Below are 19,430 nucleotides of genomic sequence, written 5' to 3' on the forward strand. Positions count from 1 at the left end.
TTCTGCGGGAGGCGGGGGATAACGCTGTCTTGAGGGCTCAGAGCAGGGTGCAAAAGAGTCGCTTGTCGCGGAAGGGATTCTCGGCGGCAGGGACAGGAGTCACCAGTGGGTCGTCCTTAGCGTGAGTCTCGCAGAAAGCCAGCAGCTCGGCTGCCGCCTGCGACACCTGCAGGCGAGGGATAGAGATGCAGTTGACCCGCCCCGGCTTGGTCCCGCCCCCGGGCCCTGACCACGCCCAGACTGGCCACGCCCCCGGCCCGAGCCCCACCTTTCCATCCCGCCTCAGTTCCAGGCTCCGCCCTCAGCGGAGACTAATGCCCTCAACCTATTTTCCCATCAGTCTGTGCACCTTCATGCGATCGATGTTGACCTCCAGCTTCAGCTGCTCCACCGTCTTGCGGGCCTCAGCGATCTTGGCCATGTTGTTAGACATGGCTGCAGCAGGAAAAGGGTTAAACGCCTGGCAGGAGTGTGGACTGGGGGCTGGAACACTCTTGGATCCCCCCCGGAAGTAGTGAGAAGCGGTGGTGTGGCCCAGTATCAGAAGTGGTTGGGACTATGAGTGAATGGGACCTCAGAGACAGATAAAGGAAAGGGTGACGACTCAAGAAGACAGGAGGATGGAGGGGTGCCCGAATGGAGGCACCAAGAAGCTGCTGGAGGGAAAGCAGAGGGGCGGGGAGGGAAGGAGGGACGCACGGGGTGGGAGGCTGAGAGGCAGGTGGAGGAGGGAGGGCCAGAAGGACAGGGCCACAGGTGCTTGATCAGAATCTACTGATCCAGGTGCCCTCACCCCCTGGGGGACAGAGCCTGAGCCAGGAAGGGGGGCCCCTCCCCAGGCCAATTAGCAGCGACTCCAGGGAGAACTGAGAATTAAGATCTCGGCGGGAGGGGCACAGAGGGGGCCTCATTAGGGCCTCAGCAGCAGCTGCCCCCTCTGCCACCCTCAGGGACCCACCCTCTCCCCAGCCCTGGCTGCCTCAAAGGCTGCTCTGCTCATTAGCAGGCAAAGGAGAGGAGGGTTGGGGCAAGCCAACCCAGCCGGCCATACAGAGGGGCAGAGAGGGAGGCGAGTGGAAAAGCCAAGGGATGGACATAGGGACTGGAATGACGGGCATGAAGGACCATAGACTGAAGATGGAGATGGAGATACTGGGGGAGAGATGATGAGGAAGAGGAGGGGGAAGGAACAAAGGGGGGGTAGAGGGAGCTACAGACGGAGCGGGAAGGAGGAGATAGGGAGACAGAGATAGGAGAAGAGGAACCCGGACAGAGGGGGACATGGCAGGGTTAGAAGGGAAACGAGCGAGGAACGAGGAGACCCGGAGGCATAAACAGAAGGAGAGGACAGAGGGGAAGATGGAGACACACGGAAGTAAGAAGTTACTGATTCTCTCATTCACCCATTCAACCATACCGGGCAGATAGTGGCCATCTAACCAGCTCCTGGGACCCGGGACAGGAGCCTCCTACCTACCTGTTGCAGCTCAGGGCTGGGATGGCTGGTGGGTGACAGAGGCTGACAGAGGCAGCGGCTGGTCCTCTTCCCAGCCCCGCCCCCTCCCCTGGGGTGCAGCCCCTCAGGACCGCCTCCTCCTCCTAGGCACCACCTGTCTCCAAGCCCCCCTGGGTCTGTGTCTCTGAGTCCTCTCCCTGCCAATGATGTATCCTCCTCCCCCTCCTCTCTCTCTCTCCCTCTCCCTCCCCCCACTCAGTCATTCCTGTTTCTAGCATGTCTCTGGGTCCCCCTGTCACACTTGCACTAAAAGATGGGCCCTCTAGGTGTTCACATCCGCTCATGCACACAGCATCTTCTTCCCCAGCAGCCTCTCGCTCCTTCACAGATTCGTCAAACCGCATCACCCTCTCGAGGCACACAGACTCACGCTCAAACCTTGCTCACTCAGGGACGCACCCTACTTTGCTGGGTCACTGAGTGACGCCCCCCCCATGCTTAACCCAACACACAGTGACAAAGGTCGCAAGATACCTGTCCACTTCTCATGATTTCTCACAGCAGAGATTGCGTCACTGCACAGTCGGGCACGGTGTCTTAGAGAGTCAAATGTGCACATTGTCACCTGCAAGTGCAGTTTTAACTTCTGAAGCTCTCGCTCACATTACCTGGGGGTCTCACACATCCGCAAACTGGTTCAGCCTCTCTGCCGAGCGTCCCATGCGTAGTGTGAGACAGAACCACACGGTTTTCTTTCTGAGGGTGCCTTTACTCCTGGTTATTTTCCTGATACACAGTGGCCCACGCTCTCCCTCACCCTACAGTGTCACATGTCATCGCTGTCATAGCAGTCCAATGTATTTTGGTGTCATACAATGTTGACATTCGATAGCATGGTGTTCACACACACACACACACACACACACACACACCGTTGTGGACATAGCCTTTGCTGGGCCTCAGTGTGTATCACAAGCGCTTGTCACATTCACACACCGTCTCTCTTTTCCTCATTCAGCATTCCCCGTCTTGCCTGTACCTCTGCCACCAGGAACAATCACACACCTTTGCACAGACAGTCACGGACGCAAGCCAATCTCTCAGCGTCACAAGTAGTCACCCAGTTTCTCAGGACTCACCAGTGTGGCAGACATACTGTCTCACCTCCACACAGGTGGCCTCACTAGGTCCCTCTCCCGAGCCTCCCTCTTGAATGGCTTATTCGGTCACTTGAGCATTCGGCCTCCCCTGGCTCACTCTGCTAACACGCGTGGCCTCCCTTACATAAGGCCAGACTTACTTGCGAACAGTCTCCAGGGAGTTCCTCTCCCAGGTCCGAAGCCACACACAGTGACCCACAGTCTCACTGATAAACTCATCAGCCACACATCACACTTACTCTGACAGTCCCACTCAATCCCTTCTTGTCATTCGTAATCTCACCTTGTCACACAGTCACGCGTCATCTCCTGGCGTCCCATACCACCTCTGAGGCGTGTGCCCTATTGGCGTGGGTCGCACCACCTTTGGATGTCGCGTGCGACACCACAGCATCGCTTGCTTGGGCGCTCACCCTCGCCGCCATCAAGGCCTCCGCGATGGCCACACGAGGGCGCCCGCGAGCCAAAATCGCCGGAGGAGCGCGAGCAGAAGAAGCAGCGAAGACTAGGGTCCTCGCCGGCCCTGAGAAGATTGAAACCGGAGATCTGGGGGGCCCGAGAAGGATAAGAGAGGGAGATGGCTTCCTAGGAAGGTGAAAGAAGTGAGGGATCAGAGCGAGGGATCAGAGACAGAGAACTTCAGAGAAAGGTGAGAAGTGCAGAAACAGGAGAACTAAGTTCGGAGACAGACGCAGGATAGATGGGATGCACCGGGAGAGGTCACAGAAGACAGACAGACAGACTGAGACTTGGAGACAGACACTCAGAGACCGAGTCAAGCCGGCCAAGAGACGAGACAGAAGGCGACTTCCCCGCTGGACCACAGGGCGGAGGCCGTGACTATAGGGAGAGAGCGATGTGGGTGTGGTCAAGGGCGGGGCTTTGCGGGGGCGTGGTGGATGGGGCGTGGCCTGTAGGAATGTGAGGGCGGGGTTTGACGTTCCTTTTCATTCTGGCTCTCTGGGATGCTGGAACCCCGGGAAGAGGTGGAGTAAGGTTTCTTTTGCAGACAGCTCTACCCTGATTCGGCTTTCACATCCTGCCCTGGGAAGCCAAACTGGTGGGGAAAGGATACCAGCCTCTTAATAGTTCCCACCTACCAGTACTGGGGATAGAATCCAAAGTCTCCCATGTGCTAAGCAAGAGCTCTACCACTGCGCTGCATCCCATAGCCCTCTTACTTTTTTCATTTTGAGACAGTCTCCTATAGTTACGCCAGACTGGCCTTGAACTTTCTTTTTGGCCAAGGCAGCCTTTGAACTTGCGGCCCTCCTGCATCGGCCATTCCAAGAGAGCTGGGGTGACAAACCAGAGAGAGCCACCCTGATAGCTTTTACTAGTAGGGAGTCTGGAGCCCTGGCTCCCTGCCCCCTCCCTCGTGGGCTCCCAGGGCCAGGTTGGAAGGAGAGCACGGCCCACATCTGGAAAGTATCAACCGCGCCGGACGTGCCAGGGCCCGAGGCCGGGGCTGCGGAAGGGGGAGGGGAGCCTGAGAGCCGCGTCTGCCGGCGCCTAGGAGGGGCCTGGGCGCGCGCCGAGCCCGGCGCCTCCCGCAGCTGGTTTTCATCCCCGGATCTGGCCTAGGCCGCCTCTGGGGAGGAAGCCCAGCTTACTTAAAGCTGGAAAGACAGGGTGACGACCCCGTCTCCGGACCAGAGAAAAGAAGATGGAGGACAGACAGACACGGTCTGGATAACCTCCAGCTCCCTCCTAATCTGCAGACCTCAGCTGCCTCTTTATTATTTAAATATATTTACGTTTTACTTATTGTGTGTATGGAGAGGTGTGTGTCGGCGCCACAGTCTTGATGTGGAACGGTGGCCACCTTGTGAGCCTCGGCTCTCTCCTCCCATCATGTGGGTGCCAGGGTGGAACTCGGACCCAGAGGCTTGGTGGCAAAGGCCATCTTCCAGCTGAACCATCTCCAAGTCCTTAATCATTAAGCATCTTAAAGTAAGTTCAGAATCCAGTTTCTTCCCACAAACTCAATCCAGCTTCACTATTCTCTCGACTTCCTTTTCTGGTTTCTGCCGTTTGCCCCTGACCCTATGAACACGTTCCTTGTAGAGAACTTTTGAGACTTTTGTCCAAAGTCAAGTTCCAGGGGCACGGGGGATAATGAGCCTGGAGCACCGGAAATTCTGGGATAGCCTGGACTATACAGTGAGTTCCATCTCAACTGGTGCTAGAAAGTGAAATAGCCTAAAAAGCGGAGTTGAGGGATACTGGGGGGAGTGGAGGAGAGTGGGGGGAAGTAGGAGGGCACGGGGGAGGGGGGAGGGTACTGGGGGTGTATTTTAGTTGGTAAAGGGATTCTCATTGTGTAGGAAACCCCATACCAGTATTTCTAAGATTCAGCATGTGGCCAGCATTGGCTACATAGCAATTTTTTTTTCATTTTTAAAAGATGTATTTTATGTGTATGAGTGTTTTGCTTCTATGTAATGCATTATGTATGCCCCATACAGCTACCTATGAATAATTGTGGAACACCATGTGGGTGCTGGGAACCGAACCCAGCTCTTCTGCAAGAACAGAAGGTATTCTTAACCACTGAGCCATTTCTCATGCCCCCAGCTTAATTTTTATTATGAGGATCAGAACACAAAGCAGTGTCGTGGGGTTGGTGAGGGGCAGGCCTGGAACTCACCATGTAGTCTAGTCTAGTCACATTTAAAACAATTCTTCTGCTTGTCTTTTGAGCCCTGGCAGGACAGCTGCATTAACCATGCCTAGCTGCTGTCCCTACGTTCCCTCTCAGCTTTTAAGTCACCCCCATCCCTGCCCAAAGATCTCTTCCTGGGACCAGGAAGAGATGAGTATAGCAGCCACGTTGAGAAGGTGGCCATTAGCCAGGTGTGGAATGGGCACACAGCTATAATACCTCAAAAGGCTGAGGCAGGAGGATTGCCTGATCAAGGCCAGTCCATCTACAGGATGAGTGTACGTTTCAAATACACACATATGAAGAGAGGTGGGGAAGGGTAACACCTACAACCCCGGATCCCACCACCTGGGAGACGGAGGTCTGGGAGCTCAGGGGTTCAAGGTCATCCTTAGTTACACAGAGTTCAGGGCGGCTGGGACAGATTTGAAGAATCATTCCTATTTATCTGGACCATCTCTAAAGCCCTGTGGAGCCCTAGCCAAATCCCTTCCCACTTCTGACCTCTGCTGCCTCTTTGGTAGAACAAAGATCCCCAGGGACTGACAAGGAACAACTTTTGAGAATAACATTGTATTCACTCCCTAGTGCGGAGGATCAAACTTTTGGCCAGTGCCTGCTAAGCAGGAGTGTTCCTTCAGAGCTGCACTGCCAGCTCCCAGCCTCTAACACCCATCTATACCGTTCAATTTCCTAGTTACCTATCTGTGAGTTTCATGTAGCCCAGGCTAGCTTCAAACTCACTTAGTAACTGAGACTGTCCCTCAGTGCCAGAGCCCCTTGCCTCTACCTACCTCCCAAGTGCTCCATTACAGATATGCGTGGCCACGCCTGGTTTCTGGTTTCTGAGCTGGAGTCTGGGGCTTCATTTATGCTAGGTATAAGCTCCACCCACTGAGCCACACCCCAGCCCGCCATTTGCTGTTGTCTCCTCTGTCCCCACTACAGGGGAGCAGGGACTCTTGTTTTCGGTTGTGTCCCTCTAGAACCCAGACCCGAACTCTTTCCTCCCAGTGTTGTAAGGGACATGGACCCATACGGATAGAATTTTTCCAGCTGTGGAAGCAGGTAGCAGTTGGATCCAAGCCCTGACTGCCCTCAGGCCTCGTGACCAGGGCTAGTAATGGCCTCTCCAGGTCTCTATTTACCCGCCGATAAAATGGGCATAGTCTCTGGGATTAACAATGGGGGGGGGGGGACGTGGAAAGGCTACAAACAGGCTATTCACATTAAGAGGAAACAGAAGGGCCAAATCCCACACAGAAAGATGTGCCAAGGCATAAAAATAGGGACTAGAGAGATGGCTCAGTGGTTAAGAGCACTGGCTACTCTTCCAGAGGTCACAAGTTCAAATCCAGGACGGGAAACTTCTAGCCTTTGACGGCAACAGGCATCCCTGCAAGCCAAACAGCTGTGCACATAAGAATAAAAAGTAAAAACAAAAGCATATAAACAGACGTGCTAATTAACAGCCATCACCTCCCATCTCTTGCCATGAACTGAAAGATACATCCAGGCAGGCCTGTGTCTCCAAATCCCAGAGGCTGAGGCAGGAGGATCTCCAGCTTCAAGCCAATGTGGGTTTAATCATAAGTCCATGGCCAGCTCAGCCTGCGCAAGGATGCCCTGCCTCAGTAAAACAGTACATGTTATTTTGAGACAGGGTTATGTAGCCCAGGCTTGCCTGGAACTATGTAGACCAGGCTGGAGATATGCTCACCTCTACCTTTCCTGGCTTTTCCCCGCCATGCCGGCATTCTACATGATTATAAGTGATCCACATTCCGGTCTTCATGCTTGCACGTGACTTCATAATTATTTAATGTGTATGATGTAAGAGGTGTGCACAAACAATGTTTCATGTGCGGAGGCCCGAGGACAATCTAGGGTGTCGGTCCTTGCCTTCTACCTCGACAAAGATGTTGTTTAACACTTCATATACCAGGGTGGCTGGCCCCTGAGCTTTCAGGGAGTCTCATGTCTCCTCCCCCCACTCCATAAGAGCACTAGCGAGTCGGGCTTTTCAAGGGACCTGAGGACCGGCACTCCCTCCCTCCCACCTGTACAGCAAGCACTGAGCCATAGCGCCAGCCCGATCGTGACTTGCCCTTCTTAGGAACACATAATGACATCCAAATATAACCAGAAGGTCAGAGTCGCTGAGAAAAAGTGGTCATGGGGTGACGTTGAAATTCAACCTGGTGCCACTCCACAGCGGACGGAAGGCGCCATACATGCTGGTTGGAAGAAAAAGGGCGCGGCTCTCATTCAGGCCAGAGCAAGAATCCAGAGACTATGTAACATTGTGCATTTATTTACAAAGAGGTTAGAGAAACACACAGAATCTGGCCCCCCATGCACCGGGGAGTCACCATTGTCATAATAAATACAGTAATTTTTTAATCAAAAAAAAAAACAAATTAAAAAAAAACCCCACTGGATCGGAACAGCTGAGGGTCATTCAGCTTCCCCCACGCCCCGTGGGGAGAGGCGCGAGATTGAAACCATCTTCCTTCCTCTCTCTAACTTCCCAATCCTCCATGACTGTCCAGGGATGGAGCAGAAAGAGTCCTTTCCAGGTGTCAGCAACTCCTACTTGACCCTCAAAGCCCCTAAGACAGAGTGCCACTTCCTCTTCCAGGGCACTCTGTAGGCATGACCGGAGTCAGACGGTCTCTGACTCGGGCCCCAGGGGATATCCTAAGGGTCCGGGGACATGGAGGGGGCACTTTGTGAATGAGAAGGGAGCCCTGTATGGGCAAGGAGAAGAGGAATGAGAACGCTATGTGAGAGAAGTGGAGAGAGAACAGACTAAGCTTCTAAAATTAAAACGGGGGCGGGGGAGGGGAGACCCGAACGGAATTACCGCATTTGCATACATGGACACCCATTGTACAGATGGGGAGAGTGTGGCCCACCGAGGGGCGCCTTCTGGTTCAAGGCTTTGAAAACCAGCAGTACTGGACCAATCTGGGCGCCTCCCGGTGGGGGGGGAGAGGGGCGGCCTCTCCAGGCCGGCTATGGTCGGCGGGCAGTGAGTGAGGAGGGTCTTTGGAAGCAGAGAAAACGGTGGTCTTTGGAAGGTGGGTGTGGAGGAGGTTGGAGGATGAGAAGTGTGGGGGTGCGGAGGCCATGGAGGTGAAGTTCAAGCCCATCCCGCCCCCGCTCACACAGTCGTCATGACCTTCAGAGAACCCGACCGAAAACGAAGGATCTTTTTCTTCAGCGCGTGCGAAGCCTTGATCTTCACGAAGACCTTGGCGGGGCCCGCGGGCGTCCCTCCGCCCGCCGCACCCCCGGGCCCCGACGGCGAGGCCCCGGCGGCCGCCACCAGCTGCTGCGGCCACACGAGGCCCCCGCTGCCGTCGGAGTCGCTGGAGGCAGAGCTGAAGGCGGGCGACTCGCCCTCGCTGGCGCTCGACTCGCTCTCGCCATAGCCTCCCGGGGCGCATCCAGACGGCATCCGACGGCCAAGCGGCACGGGCCGCCCTGCCGCCGAGCACTCAGAGTCGCTGCCCGCGCAGCCGTACAGCAGCCGGCGCGGGGGTGCGGACGGCGAGGGCACGGGGCCGCGCGGCGCGGGCACGCGGGCTCGGGCGCGGCGGCCGTCGGGCGCGTCGATCTCGGCCGTGGAGCGCCACCGACGGCAGGCCTGGACCGTCGGCGTGGGCGGGGGGCCACGGCGGGGCCGGGGCGGCCTGGGCTCGTCTCGCTCGGCCGTGGGGTACTTGGGCGGCGGAGCGGCGTGCGCGCGGCCCAGCAGACTGGTCTCAGACTGCGAGCGCGCCGCTTTGCGCGCCCTCGGCGATCCCCGACGCCCCGACGGCTCTGCCAGGCGGCCCCGACGGCCCGCGGCGCGCGGCCGCTCCCTGGGCGGGGACTGCTCCACGCTGCGACCGCGCGTGAGCGGCGGAGCCCGGCGGCGCGCGGCGCGGCCCGGGAGGCCCCTGGAGGCCGCGGGCGCGCCCGGGATGTACTGCGCCTTCACGAGGCGGCCCTCCGCGGGGCTGGAGGGCGGTGACGCGGCGGCCGGAGGCGCGGGTTCGGGTGGAACCTCCGCCTCCCACGCCGCTGCCCAGGCGCGCTCTGTCGACGGCTCCCGCGCGGGTCGCGCGCCTCCGGGGGGCGGGGACGCTTCGGGCGGCCGCGGGCGCGCGCCGTTCTGGCGCCGCGCGCCCCCGTCCGCGCCCCCGGGACTCGTGCGCGGTTGGCCCGCCCCCCGGCGGCGGCGCCTGCGCAGGAGCGCCGAGATGTAGCCGTCCAGGGGCCGGCTGACTGCCCTGTCCGGGGAGCCGCTCGGTACGCGTCCACTTGGCCGTGGGCTGCGCAGAGCCACCGCGTGCAGCGGGCTGGGTGTCAGGAAGGGCCCGGCTCTAGCCCGTCGTTCAGCGGATGAGCAGGTCTCAGCTCCCGCTGCTGCCGTCGGATAGGGAGCTGAGAAGGATCGAGGCACTGCAACCCGCGCACCCACTGACTCCGGATGGCTGGGACTGGCGTCGCCTGCAGGAGAGAGGCAGAGGGAGAGAAAGGAAGGGTTCTCAAAGGCCTTTTTTAGCCTAGAATGGAAGCAGCTGAGGCAAGAGGGTCACCTCGAGTCCCGAGCCAGCTGAGCTATGTAGCAAGTTAATAGTGTAAAATAAATAGATAAATAACCGACTTCGTGGTGAAAGTCTGTGATCTGTCATAAAACTGAGGCGGCGGAGGCCATGCTCAACTACTGAGCATGTTGGAGATCCCACCCAGCCCCCACTCCCGCAAAAAAAAAAAAAAAAAAAGGGCATACTGATTCAAATCTCAGCACTGCGTAGATGGAGGTTGCGAGGATCAGGAATTTAAGGTCCCCCTCAGCTACATAGCAAGTCTGTGGCCAGCCTGGGCTACAAGAGAGCCTGAAACAACAGTTAAGTTGGGTGTGGCGGACAGACTGAGGTGGAGAACTGCGGCAAGTCCAGGGCCAGCCTGATCTACACAGGGAATTTCAGGCCAGCCAGGGTTACATCCCTGAAGACCGGCCTCACTCATCCCTCCAAGTCTCCTCTGACCTGTCACCATTGCTGTCACTGGGCATCCCCATCCTTACATCTGCAGCCAGCTGACCTCCTAGATGTCCCAAATCGCTGGGCTCTGGCCCCAGGGCCTTTGCCATTGTGGTTTCTGCTTCCTGGCCTAGTCCTCTCATTTCTCTCGGATGGCAAGGGTCAGGGGCTCAGTAAGGCCTTCAAAGTTCCCTCTTGAGGCCAGGCTTGGTGGTGCGGATCTTTAATGCCAGCACTTGAGAGGCAGAAACAGGTGGATCTCTGTGAATTTGAGGCCAGCCTGGTCTATATAGTGAGTTCCAACCTCGAACTCAGAGATCTGCCTGCCTCTGCCTCCTGTGTGCTAGGATTAAAGGTGCTCACCACAGTGTCTGGCTGATGTAGACACTCTTAGGACCCCAGTAACTAAATGGAGGCTCAGAAGGAACAGAGATGCTAGAACTACACCAAGACTGATGGTCCCAGCCAGAATTGGACCCACTTGTATGGTCAGAGCTATCTTCTGACTGTCACAGGGCTCCACCCGCCCCACCCACCCACCGTACCTAAGGACTTGGGTCTCTCGCTGGCATAGATGCCCCGGGGGTCCGAGGGACCCAGGCGTCCATAGGAGCCAGATCCGGAGAAGCCACTGTCTCCGCAGAAGGTTGAAGGTGGTGAATCTGGACCTCCGGTAGAACTGGGGTCTTCATAGAAGCCTGGATTCCAGGAAGAAGCTGAGACAATTAGAGGGCTGGGGTTGGGAAGGGAAAAGGTGGGTCTGGGACAGAGGGACTGCAGAAATAGAGGATACGGAGAAAGACTGGGGTGTCCCGGAGAGACGCCATCCCTCACCTGAGCTGCGCCCACTCTCTTGGTCCAGGCCACCAGACTCCAGACTCAGGTCTCCCAGCTGCTGGCCCAGGTCCCAGATGAGCCCAGGCAGGGCCCCCTGAAGCACAAGGAAAGCAAGGCCCGTTAGAGGCTCCAGAGCCCACCTGCCTCCTGGTTCATGAACTCCTGGCAGAGATCCACGTGGAAATGTCAGTCCCCTGTCCCTCATCTCCATCAGGAGTCCTGTCTAGTTTCCAGCCTTCATGCTGTAGCCCCATCTATGTGGTGAAGACTTCAGAAGGGGGTGGGGCTGGAGAGATGGCTCAGCAGCTAAGAGCACCGGCTGCTTCCTCCAAGGTCCTGAGTTCAAATCCCAGCAACCATATGGTGGCTCACAACCATCTGTAATGAGATCAGATGCCCTCTTCTGGTGTGTCTGAAGAGGGTGACAGTGTACTCACATACATTAAATACATAAATTAAAAAACAAGACTTCAGAAAGGCCCATTGTTTGTTCATTCTGTTAGCTATGCCCTCATCTTCTCCCTAAACCCCGTTAGAGCAGCTCTCCCCAGCCTCACTTCACATCTTTGTCTTTTTGTGTTTTGAGGCAGGGTCTCTCTCTGCAGCCCTGGCTGTCCTGGAACTTACTCTGTAGCCCAGGCTGGCCTCGAACTCAGAGAGAGACCTGCCTGCATTTGCCTTCCGAATGCTGAGATTAACGATGTGCGCCATCATGACAGGCATCTTTATCGATTAATTAATTATTAGTTAATCAAATTAATTGGCTAATGAATTAATTGTATGTGGATAGGTGGTTTGCCTGAATGTATGTCTGAACACCGTGTATGTGGGGTGCAGTGCTCTAGGAGACAGGAAGAGGGCGTCAGATCCTCTGGAACTGGAATTACAGATGGTTGTGAGCCACAAGTGGGTGCTGGGAATCAAGCCTGGGTCCTCTGCAAGGGCAGTCAGTGCTCTTAACTACTGAGCCGTCTCTCCAGTTCCTTGTCTCTCTCTTAGGACAGAGACTGAAGCATCTATGGTGGAAAATGGCCTACCAACACCCCCAACAGGATTTCTTTGTGTAGCCCAGGCTGTCCTGGAATTTGCTCTGTAGACCAGGCTGGCCTTGAACTCAGAGATCCACCTGCCTCTGCCTCCTGAGTGCTGGGATGAAACACTTGCTCCACCATTACCCACCTCTTTTTCTTTATCATTATTTTAAGTGTATTGGTCTTTTGCTTGCAAATATGTCTGTGTGGGGGTGTCAGATCCCCTGGAACTGGATTCACAGACAGTTGTGAGCTGCCATGTGGGTGCTGAGAATTGAACCCAGGTCCTCTAGAAGACCATCAAGTGTTCTTAACCTCTGAGCCACCTCTCCAGCCCCTGCTAACTTTTTATTGGGGGCGGGACAACCAAAGGATGATCCGGTGTCTTCCTCACTGACTCTCCACATCATTGATGTTACATGTATTTATGTGCGTGTGTGCACGTGTGGTGTGCACGTGTGGAGGTCAGAGGACTGGTAGGAGTCAGTTCTCAGATGCTCTGCTGTGTAGGTCTCAAGGACTGAATCAGCTTGTCAGGCTTGGCCGCACCTTACTCACTGAGCCGTCTCGCTGGCTACCCTCCCTTTAAAAAATTACTTCATCACCCCTCACACATTTTTTTACATGCATGCACATTTTGCTCACACCTATGTCTGTGAGCCATGTTCATGCCTAGTGCCCACGGCACACAGAATAAGGCCCTGGATTCCTTGGAACTGGAGTTACAGACACACGTGAGCCACATGGGTGCTGGGACCCACATTCAGGTCGTCTGGAGGACAGCCAGTGGTCCCAGCCACTTGTCACTCTACTGTTTGCATATTCATCTGTTTATTGAGAGGGAGTCTCACTATCTAGCCCTATCTAGCCTAGAACGCCCTTTGTAGACCAGGCTCGCCATAAACTTGAAGAGATCCTCCTGCCTCTGCTTCCCGAGTGCTTGGAATAAAGTTGTGTACCACCGTGTCCAGTTCCCTTTTTAAGTTACCTCAGTGTGTGGGTGTCTCTGTGCATACGTGCATGTGTGTGCACCTGTACTTGTGTGGAGGTCAGAGGTGGGGTGTTAAGTGAACTCTATCACTGTCTGGCCCTGTGAGGCAGGATCTCCCCCTGAACCTGGGCTTCAGTTGCCCGGTGACTTTCCTGCCCCCCCCCCCCAGAGCTGCAGTTAAAGGTACATGTAAGACACTCTGTTCACCTCGTGGTGGTGGGATTCAAACTCTGAGGGTCCTCGGGATTGTGAGCTAGAACTCGTAACCACTGAGCCATGTCTCCAGCCCCTTCGCCTTACTTGTTGAGGCAGGACTTCAGCTGCTTAGACCAGCCTTGCTCCGAGAGCTCCACAATCCTCCCCCCCCCCCCCCCGCGCCTCACCCCGCCCTTTTGCCTGGCTTCTTATGTGGATGCTGAAGAGTCAAAGTCAGGTCTACGCGCTCAACCAGCCTCATTGAGACAAACTCCCTAGATGTACCCCAGCCCCTTCTTGAGCCAGAGTCTCACTTGCACAAAAGCCCAGGCTGGCCTCAAACTTGCCCCTAGGGAGCATGACCCTGAACCCACAACCTTCTTGCCTGTACCTTCTAGTAGGCTGCTGCTGGTACTTAACACACTACTCGAGGGCATTAAGTTCAGGTCTTCTTGCTGTGGGAGAGATCTGTGGTAAAGGGGTGTGCGAGAGAAGGCAGATCCAAGGCAGATCCCCCCTTTCTTAGACACTACACTCCATTATCACCAAAGGGAAGTTCTTATGAAAGTCTCCTCTTAGTGCTTCATGCTGCTGCAGCAGACTGGCTACCTCATATAACATACAAGCAGTACAATTTACACGTCTCATCATTCCTCCCTTCCGAAGGAACTATACCCTTCTTGTCCCCTGCAAGTCCCTCTGTAAACCTAGGCTTCCTGCTGGCTACAGCAGTGACCACAGACCAAGATGCTCAGGACTGGGGCTGGGGGGTGGAGCTAAGTTGGAAGAGTGGTTGCTTGACTCTTAGTTTAAACTCTGGGTCTAGTCCCCAGTATAAAAGACCTGTAGTCTTAGCACCGACCTGACCGGGGAGGTAGAGGCAGGAGGATAAGGAGTTCAAAGCCATTTTTGCCTGCCTACTGCTTCTGAGGGCAGCCCGGGCAACAAGACCCTGTCTCTACCATTTAAAAATAAAATCTAGAATTTTATCTTATTTTGGAAGCCACAGAATCAGGGCCAGGGAATGTCTCACAGGGGACTCAGTGAGACCAGAGGTAGCGGCTGCCAGGGGCAGACAGTTGACCCTCAGACAAAAGCGGCTTGTCTGGATGCTGGCGGGAGGGCGGGGCCAGCACCCAGCCCTGCCTATTTAGGGCAGAAAGACTGGCCTAGCTCTAGGCAGCAGCCACAGTCCTCCCCCTTCCCCCAGCCCTTGGCTCCCCCAAGCCTGGCCTCTTCCCCTCCCTGAACAGAAGCCCCCAATGTGGTCCTGTCTGTGCAACGAAGGTCAACAAATGTCTTCCACTCCAGTTATGTTCAGACGCCCATGGCCTAATCGATCAACTTTAATTTAAAAAGAAAAGTCTGTGCATATATAGTATCAGGAGGCATCCAAAAACAAAACAAAACAACACAAAACTGAACCCCACAGGTTGCCATCAACTGCCTGCGTCATGGTCCAAGTGGACCAGACAGTCTGCTGCCTGGCCCTTTGTATACTGCATGACTCTGGGCTTCTGCCCCCCACCCCTGCTCGGGCTTTTCTAATGTGATCTCCCATCCTCGCCTTTTTAAAACAGTCCCTTTGCCATTCTGTACCTTGCTGCTCTGCCTTTTCTCCTGCTTCCTCACGCACGCACGCACACATATGTCAGAGTGTCACTTGTTTATCATGTCTCTCAGTAGGAAGTGATTTCTCACTAGGACAGAGGGTTCTTTTTTTTTTTTTTTTTTTTTTTTTTTTTTTTTTTTTTTTGTTCACAGTGACACTGTTCTCTCTTGGGCTTGGAGCTTAAGAAATGTCTAATGAATGGATGCCAGAATGCTTGTGGTGGAATACTATACAGCTGTTAAGAGGGATGAAGGCAGACCCCCCCCCACCCCATGATAGATTACTGAGCAAAAAAGACACATGCAGGGGAGGGAGGGAGTCAGAATCACAGTCATAGGGACACGTTCTTAGAAACGTGTTGTTCTCTAACTTCATCATGATGGGGGCATAACAGACTTCACATAAGCGAAGACTACTACAATGCCGTCATCCTTTTGGGCTTTGGATACACTCTCAGGTAGCCCAGGCTGACCTTGGACGCCCTATGTAACCATGAATGACTTGCTTCCAATCTTCCTGCCTTCACCTCTGGAGGGCCTGAGTGCTCAGATGAGAGCAGACCCAGTGGTGATGATGTAATGGGGGGTCACCAGTCTATGTGCAAGCACCTCAGGTGTTGGCAATGGTAGTAAGCCTGACCCGCCGTGGAGGGTCTTCAAACTCCAAACTTTGCATATCTAACCATTTCCACACTTCTGACTGGGGGGGGGTCACATTTTGAGGACCGTGTGCAAAGCCTTGGGGCCTCGCCCAAGAAACTGGAATTTTATAAAACGGCAAACCCTTTGACACAGGCCAAGGGTGGGGTTTGAGATTCTTCAGTGCAGGAAGGAGAAAGGAGCATGCAAAGTTCAAAGCCTGTCTAGGAGTCAGAGAAAGCCAGTCTCAACAAGAGGGCTAGGGCCAGACAAGATAGAAGATCCCTGTGAGTTCCAGGCCAGCCAGGGGTTACATACTGAGATCCTGTCTCAAAAACTGAACCAAACCAAAACTAAACTAAAGACAAAAATGGGGGAGGTAGAGCCCCTGTCTAGAATCCCCAGTGAGGGGATGGGGGCGTGGCTCAGTGGTAGAGCCCCTGCCTAGAATCCCCCCCCCAAGGAGCTGGGGGCGTGGGGGCGTGGCTCAGTGGTAGAGCCCCTGCCTAGAATCCCCAGTAGGGGCTGGGGGCGTGGCTCAGTGGTAGAGCCCCTGCCTAGAATCCCCGCCTCCCCCCCCCCCCCCCCCCCCCCGTAAGGAGCTGGGGGCGTGGGGGCGTGGGGGCGTGGCTCAGTGGTAGAAAATCTCCATTTCTTTCCCATAGGAAAACTGTTTTTGAGATAGATACATTAGAAAAAGTCAGAATCGACTCAAACCAAGCCAAATGGTAGTGGTCTTCTCAGTGCAGGGAATCAAATGGAAGACAAGGTGAGCTGTGTGGGCCAATGACTATTTAAGGTGAGACCCAGTGTCCAAGATCCAACTCCTCTCTTCCACTGCCCGACTTGGGCCTTAGGTGGATGTCTTGAGCTCTCTGGGCCTCACTTCCCTCATCTAAAACCCGGCACCACACAGCTTGGTTTCCTTAGCTCGCAGGACGGGCTAAAGGGCAGTTTCTTTTCCAGCGCTGCACCAAGGCCTGTGGACATCGTTACACGGAAGCATCTCACCAGGAATAATTTCTAATCCTGCTTGCATATTAAAATTATATGTAAAACGATGGATTCCACAACTGTCATTTCAATTTTTCCACCAGAGGGAGGAGTCAAGAGTTGGGGAACAAACATAAATGATCCAATGTCTCCGGAGACTCCTTTGCCTAAACTTCCCTACATTTTTCTTCCTCTTTTTACATTCCAGTGCCTTTTCATCTATGTTAGGAAGTCCTTCTGCAAGTCTAACCCAAGTCCTCTTTGCTGGAAGGGATATTTTTTCTTCTTACAAGCAAACAGGACCCCTCTATACACAAAATCCCTGCCTGTCTCTCTGCAATACCTCCACTCTGAATGTGACATGCCCACATCATGTCCCACAGTCACCAAGTCTAACTTTGGGGCTTTTTGTTTTGTTGCCTCATAGGAAGCACGTTTCTGAATGATGGATAGAAATGTAAGTTGTCTCATGAGACAGGGGGTTCCTGGAATCAGGGGTGACCCCGCTTCCTCTTCAGAAAGACCCGGGAACCATGAACAGCAGAGGTGTTTATATTTAGCGCTTTTCTAAGCCTCCCTCAGCCAGGCTCCAGTCCCGGTCTGCCACCGCCTCCTCTTTGAGGCTGGGCTGAGCCTTGACTGCTTACAGTGGGGAAGGGGCGGAGTGTGAGAGACAGGTCCTCTCTCCCATCACCACTTCATGCCAGCCAGGAGGAGTGAGCACTGAGAAGTGGGAAAAGAGTGAGGAGGGAGAGGCCAGACCTCTACTGGTCTGCCATGGTGCCTTCTCCCGCACTCTCCTAATGGGATGGATGGAGGGGTCTGGCAAAGCCAGGCAGCTTAGGGCAGGGGGACCGGCTGAACACCTCCCCTCCTCGGTAACTTTTGGAGGAGGCGGGGCCTCCCACAGCTGTTTCTGCTTGGAGAAGAATGTGTAAGGTCCCGCTCCTTGCACGGTCAGACCGGTTGGGGGTGGGGCTGGCCGTCTGGCCTCAGCCCCTTCCCCATTTCCCATCTGGGGAGGGGGCAGCCGAGGTCAGCAACAGCCAGAGCCCCTCCCCACCCCCACAGCCTCGGCTCAGGTTTCCCTAAACCGGAAGCTCTGACCACACACATGTACACACATAGAGCCTGGGATGGGATGGGCCAGGGGAGTGGGCTGGGGGAAGGGAAGAGAGATTGAGACAGACGTTAGGCAGAAAGGCACCGAGGCCTAGAGACAGACCACGACCCCATCTCCCCTGGTTTTGGAAGCCTTACAGGTCTTGGAAGACCATCGAGACAGCGACAGGGTTAAGGAAATGAAACAGAGATACCGTGGTACGGAAAGGTTGGAGTAACCCCCGGGAAGGGTCTCCAGACTCAAGGAGAGATGTAGGGAGGGAGAAAGCTGGGGCCTTTTCAATTTGAAAGTCATCATTAGAGTGCCGCAGGGAATCATACTCTTTCTCCCCTCAGCCCCCAGCTACCTTCACCTAGCCCCCCATGTTACTGAGCCATAGGACCAAGTAGAAGAAAGAAGTGTCACTGGGTTGATCAAAATGCCCCCGGGGGTCCTCAGGGACTGTAAGCTTCTCAGCAGTGGGTCTCTCTCTCCAGAGGCCTGAAGATTCCCCTTCCCCCACCCCGCCCCCTCCAGGGATCTCCAAGCACCCCGAGACTTAAAGGAAAGATGGATCCCGGTTAGCGGGGGCCCAGAGGGAGGTAACGTTTGAATGCCGGCTGTGTGTGACCTTGGGTGAGTCTCTTCCTATAATCTGAGCCTCAGTTTCTTTCTCTGTAAAATGGGGACTTTCAAACCCTCATGAGATGGAAAGACTGTAAGAAGCTGAATGTTCGGTTTAACACACACTAGGCGTCCAGGACGGTTAACAGGGTCCATGCTGAGAGTCCAACGGAGGCCGTGCATCCTTCCTATCAGCTCTATTTGGGTAGGAGAGGCCAAGTCTCAAGTCTTATCTCTCATCTTTTCCCCCTGCCTGCTCTCCTACCTTAGGACCGGTGTGCTGAGCATACCGACAGACAGACCGACACAGGAGCAGGGAGGTGAGGAACGGATGGGGGAGGGAGGGATGCATGGATGGACGCACGGACAGGCGACCCCTCACCAGCTGCTCCTCCAGGGCTGCTGCGGCCCTGCGCGCCGCTGCCGCATCCTCGTCCTCCTCGGCGTCCTCCTCGTCCTCGGCCTCGGCGCCCCCCATCCCGGGCTGGGCCAGCCGCAGCGCCTGCTGCACGCGGTACTCCTGCCTCTCTCGGAGCCAATGCAACTCGCAGAGCCCGGCCAGGCTGCCTTCCAACCATCCCCGCAGCCGACCCCGCTCCGGGCTCACCGGGAACGAGAAGGCCCGGATCATGGCTGCGGCCCCCCGCCCCAGCCCGGCCGGGCCCCACGGCCGCCCCTCTCGCCGGTCCCACCTCCCCGCCCCAGCAGCCCGCCCGCCCGCTGGCCGGGCTGTCACCGTCTCATCTGCATAGGCGCCCGCCCATTGGGCCGCCCACCCGCGCCTCATCTGCATGACCACGCCCCCGAAGGAACGACAACGACCTACTATTGGCTGCTGCCTTCCATGACGCAGGCCTCCGCCCCGCCCCGTTTTTCCTCCTTAAAGCTTGCCCGAGACTACCTTGGGGGCATCAGATTTGCCACGCCCCTTTGTGCGGCGACTAAAGGGCTGTGGCCACGCCTCCTTTATATTACAATGAAACAAGCCCGCCCTTGTTCCAATTCCATTGGTGCTAGCCGCTTGGTTCTGGAGCTGGTCCCGCCCCATCACGGGCGAGCTATGGCTGCCATTGGGCTCTCCAGGTCCAGG

At 55.6% G+C, this 19,430-nt stretch overlaps 2 protein-coding genes across 3 annotated transcripts; both read right to left on the reverse strand.

Annotated features, from left to right (window-relative positions):
- Positions 1 to 37: 37 nt before the first annotated feature.
- GNG8 (G protein subunit gamma 8) lies at positions 38 to 3,161 on the reverse strand (the record flags this gene model as incomplete). Its single annotated transcript, XM_080909184.1, has 4 exons — positions 2,900 to 3,161; positions 1,991 to 2,081; positions 350 to 435; positions 38 to 166 (listed from the first exon to the last, which is right to left on the reverse strand). The coding sequence occupies exons 2-4, from the start codon at positions 2,073 to 2,075 to the stop codon at positions 38 to 40; spliced, it is 300 nt and encodes a 99-aa protein (XP_080765310.1). The 5' UTR covers positions 2,076 to 2,081; positions 2,900 to 3,161.
- Positions 3,162 to 7,666: 4,505 nt separating this feature from the next.
- DACT3 (dishevelled binding antagonist of beta catenin 3) lies at positions 7,667 to 18,986 on the reverse strand (the record flags this gene model as incomplete). Of its 2 annotated transcripts, none has more annotated exons than XM_080908188.1 (4): positions 7,667 to 9,781; positions 10,863 to 11,015; positions 11,152 to 11,248; positions 18,723 to 18,986. In XM_080908188.1, the coding sequence occupies 4 exons, from the start codon at positions 18,969 to 18,971 to the stop codon at positions 8,448 to 8,450; spliced, it is 1,833 nt and encodes a 610-aa protein (XP_080764314.1). In that variant the 3' UTR covers positions 7,667 to 8,447. The 2 variants fall into 2 exon arrangements, with proteins under 2 accessions (XP_080764314.1, XP_080764315.1); XM_080908189.1 differs by having other exon boundaries at positions 10,863 to 11,033; positions 18,723 to 18,971.
- Between the last annotated feature and the right edge of the window lie 444 nt (positions 18,987 to 19,430).

Source organism: Micromys minutus (genome assembly GCF_963924665.1).
Source record: "Micromys minutus genome assembly, chromosome: 32".
Classification (NCBI taxonomy): Eukaryota; Metazoa; Chordata; class Mammalia; order Rodentia; family Muridae; genus Micromys; species Micromys minutus.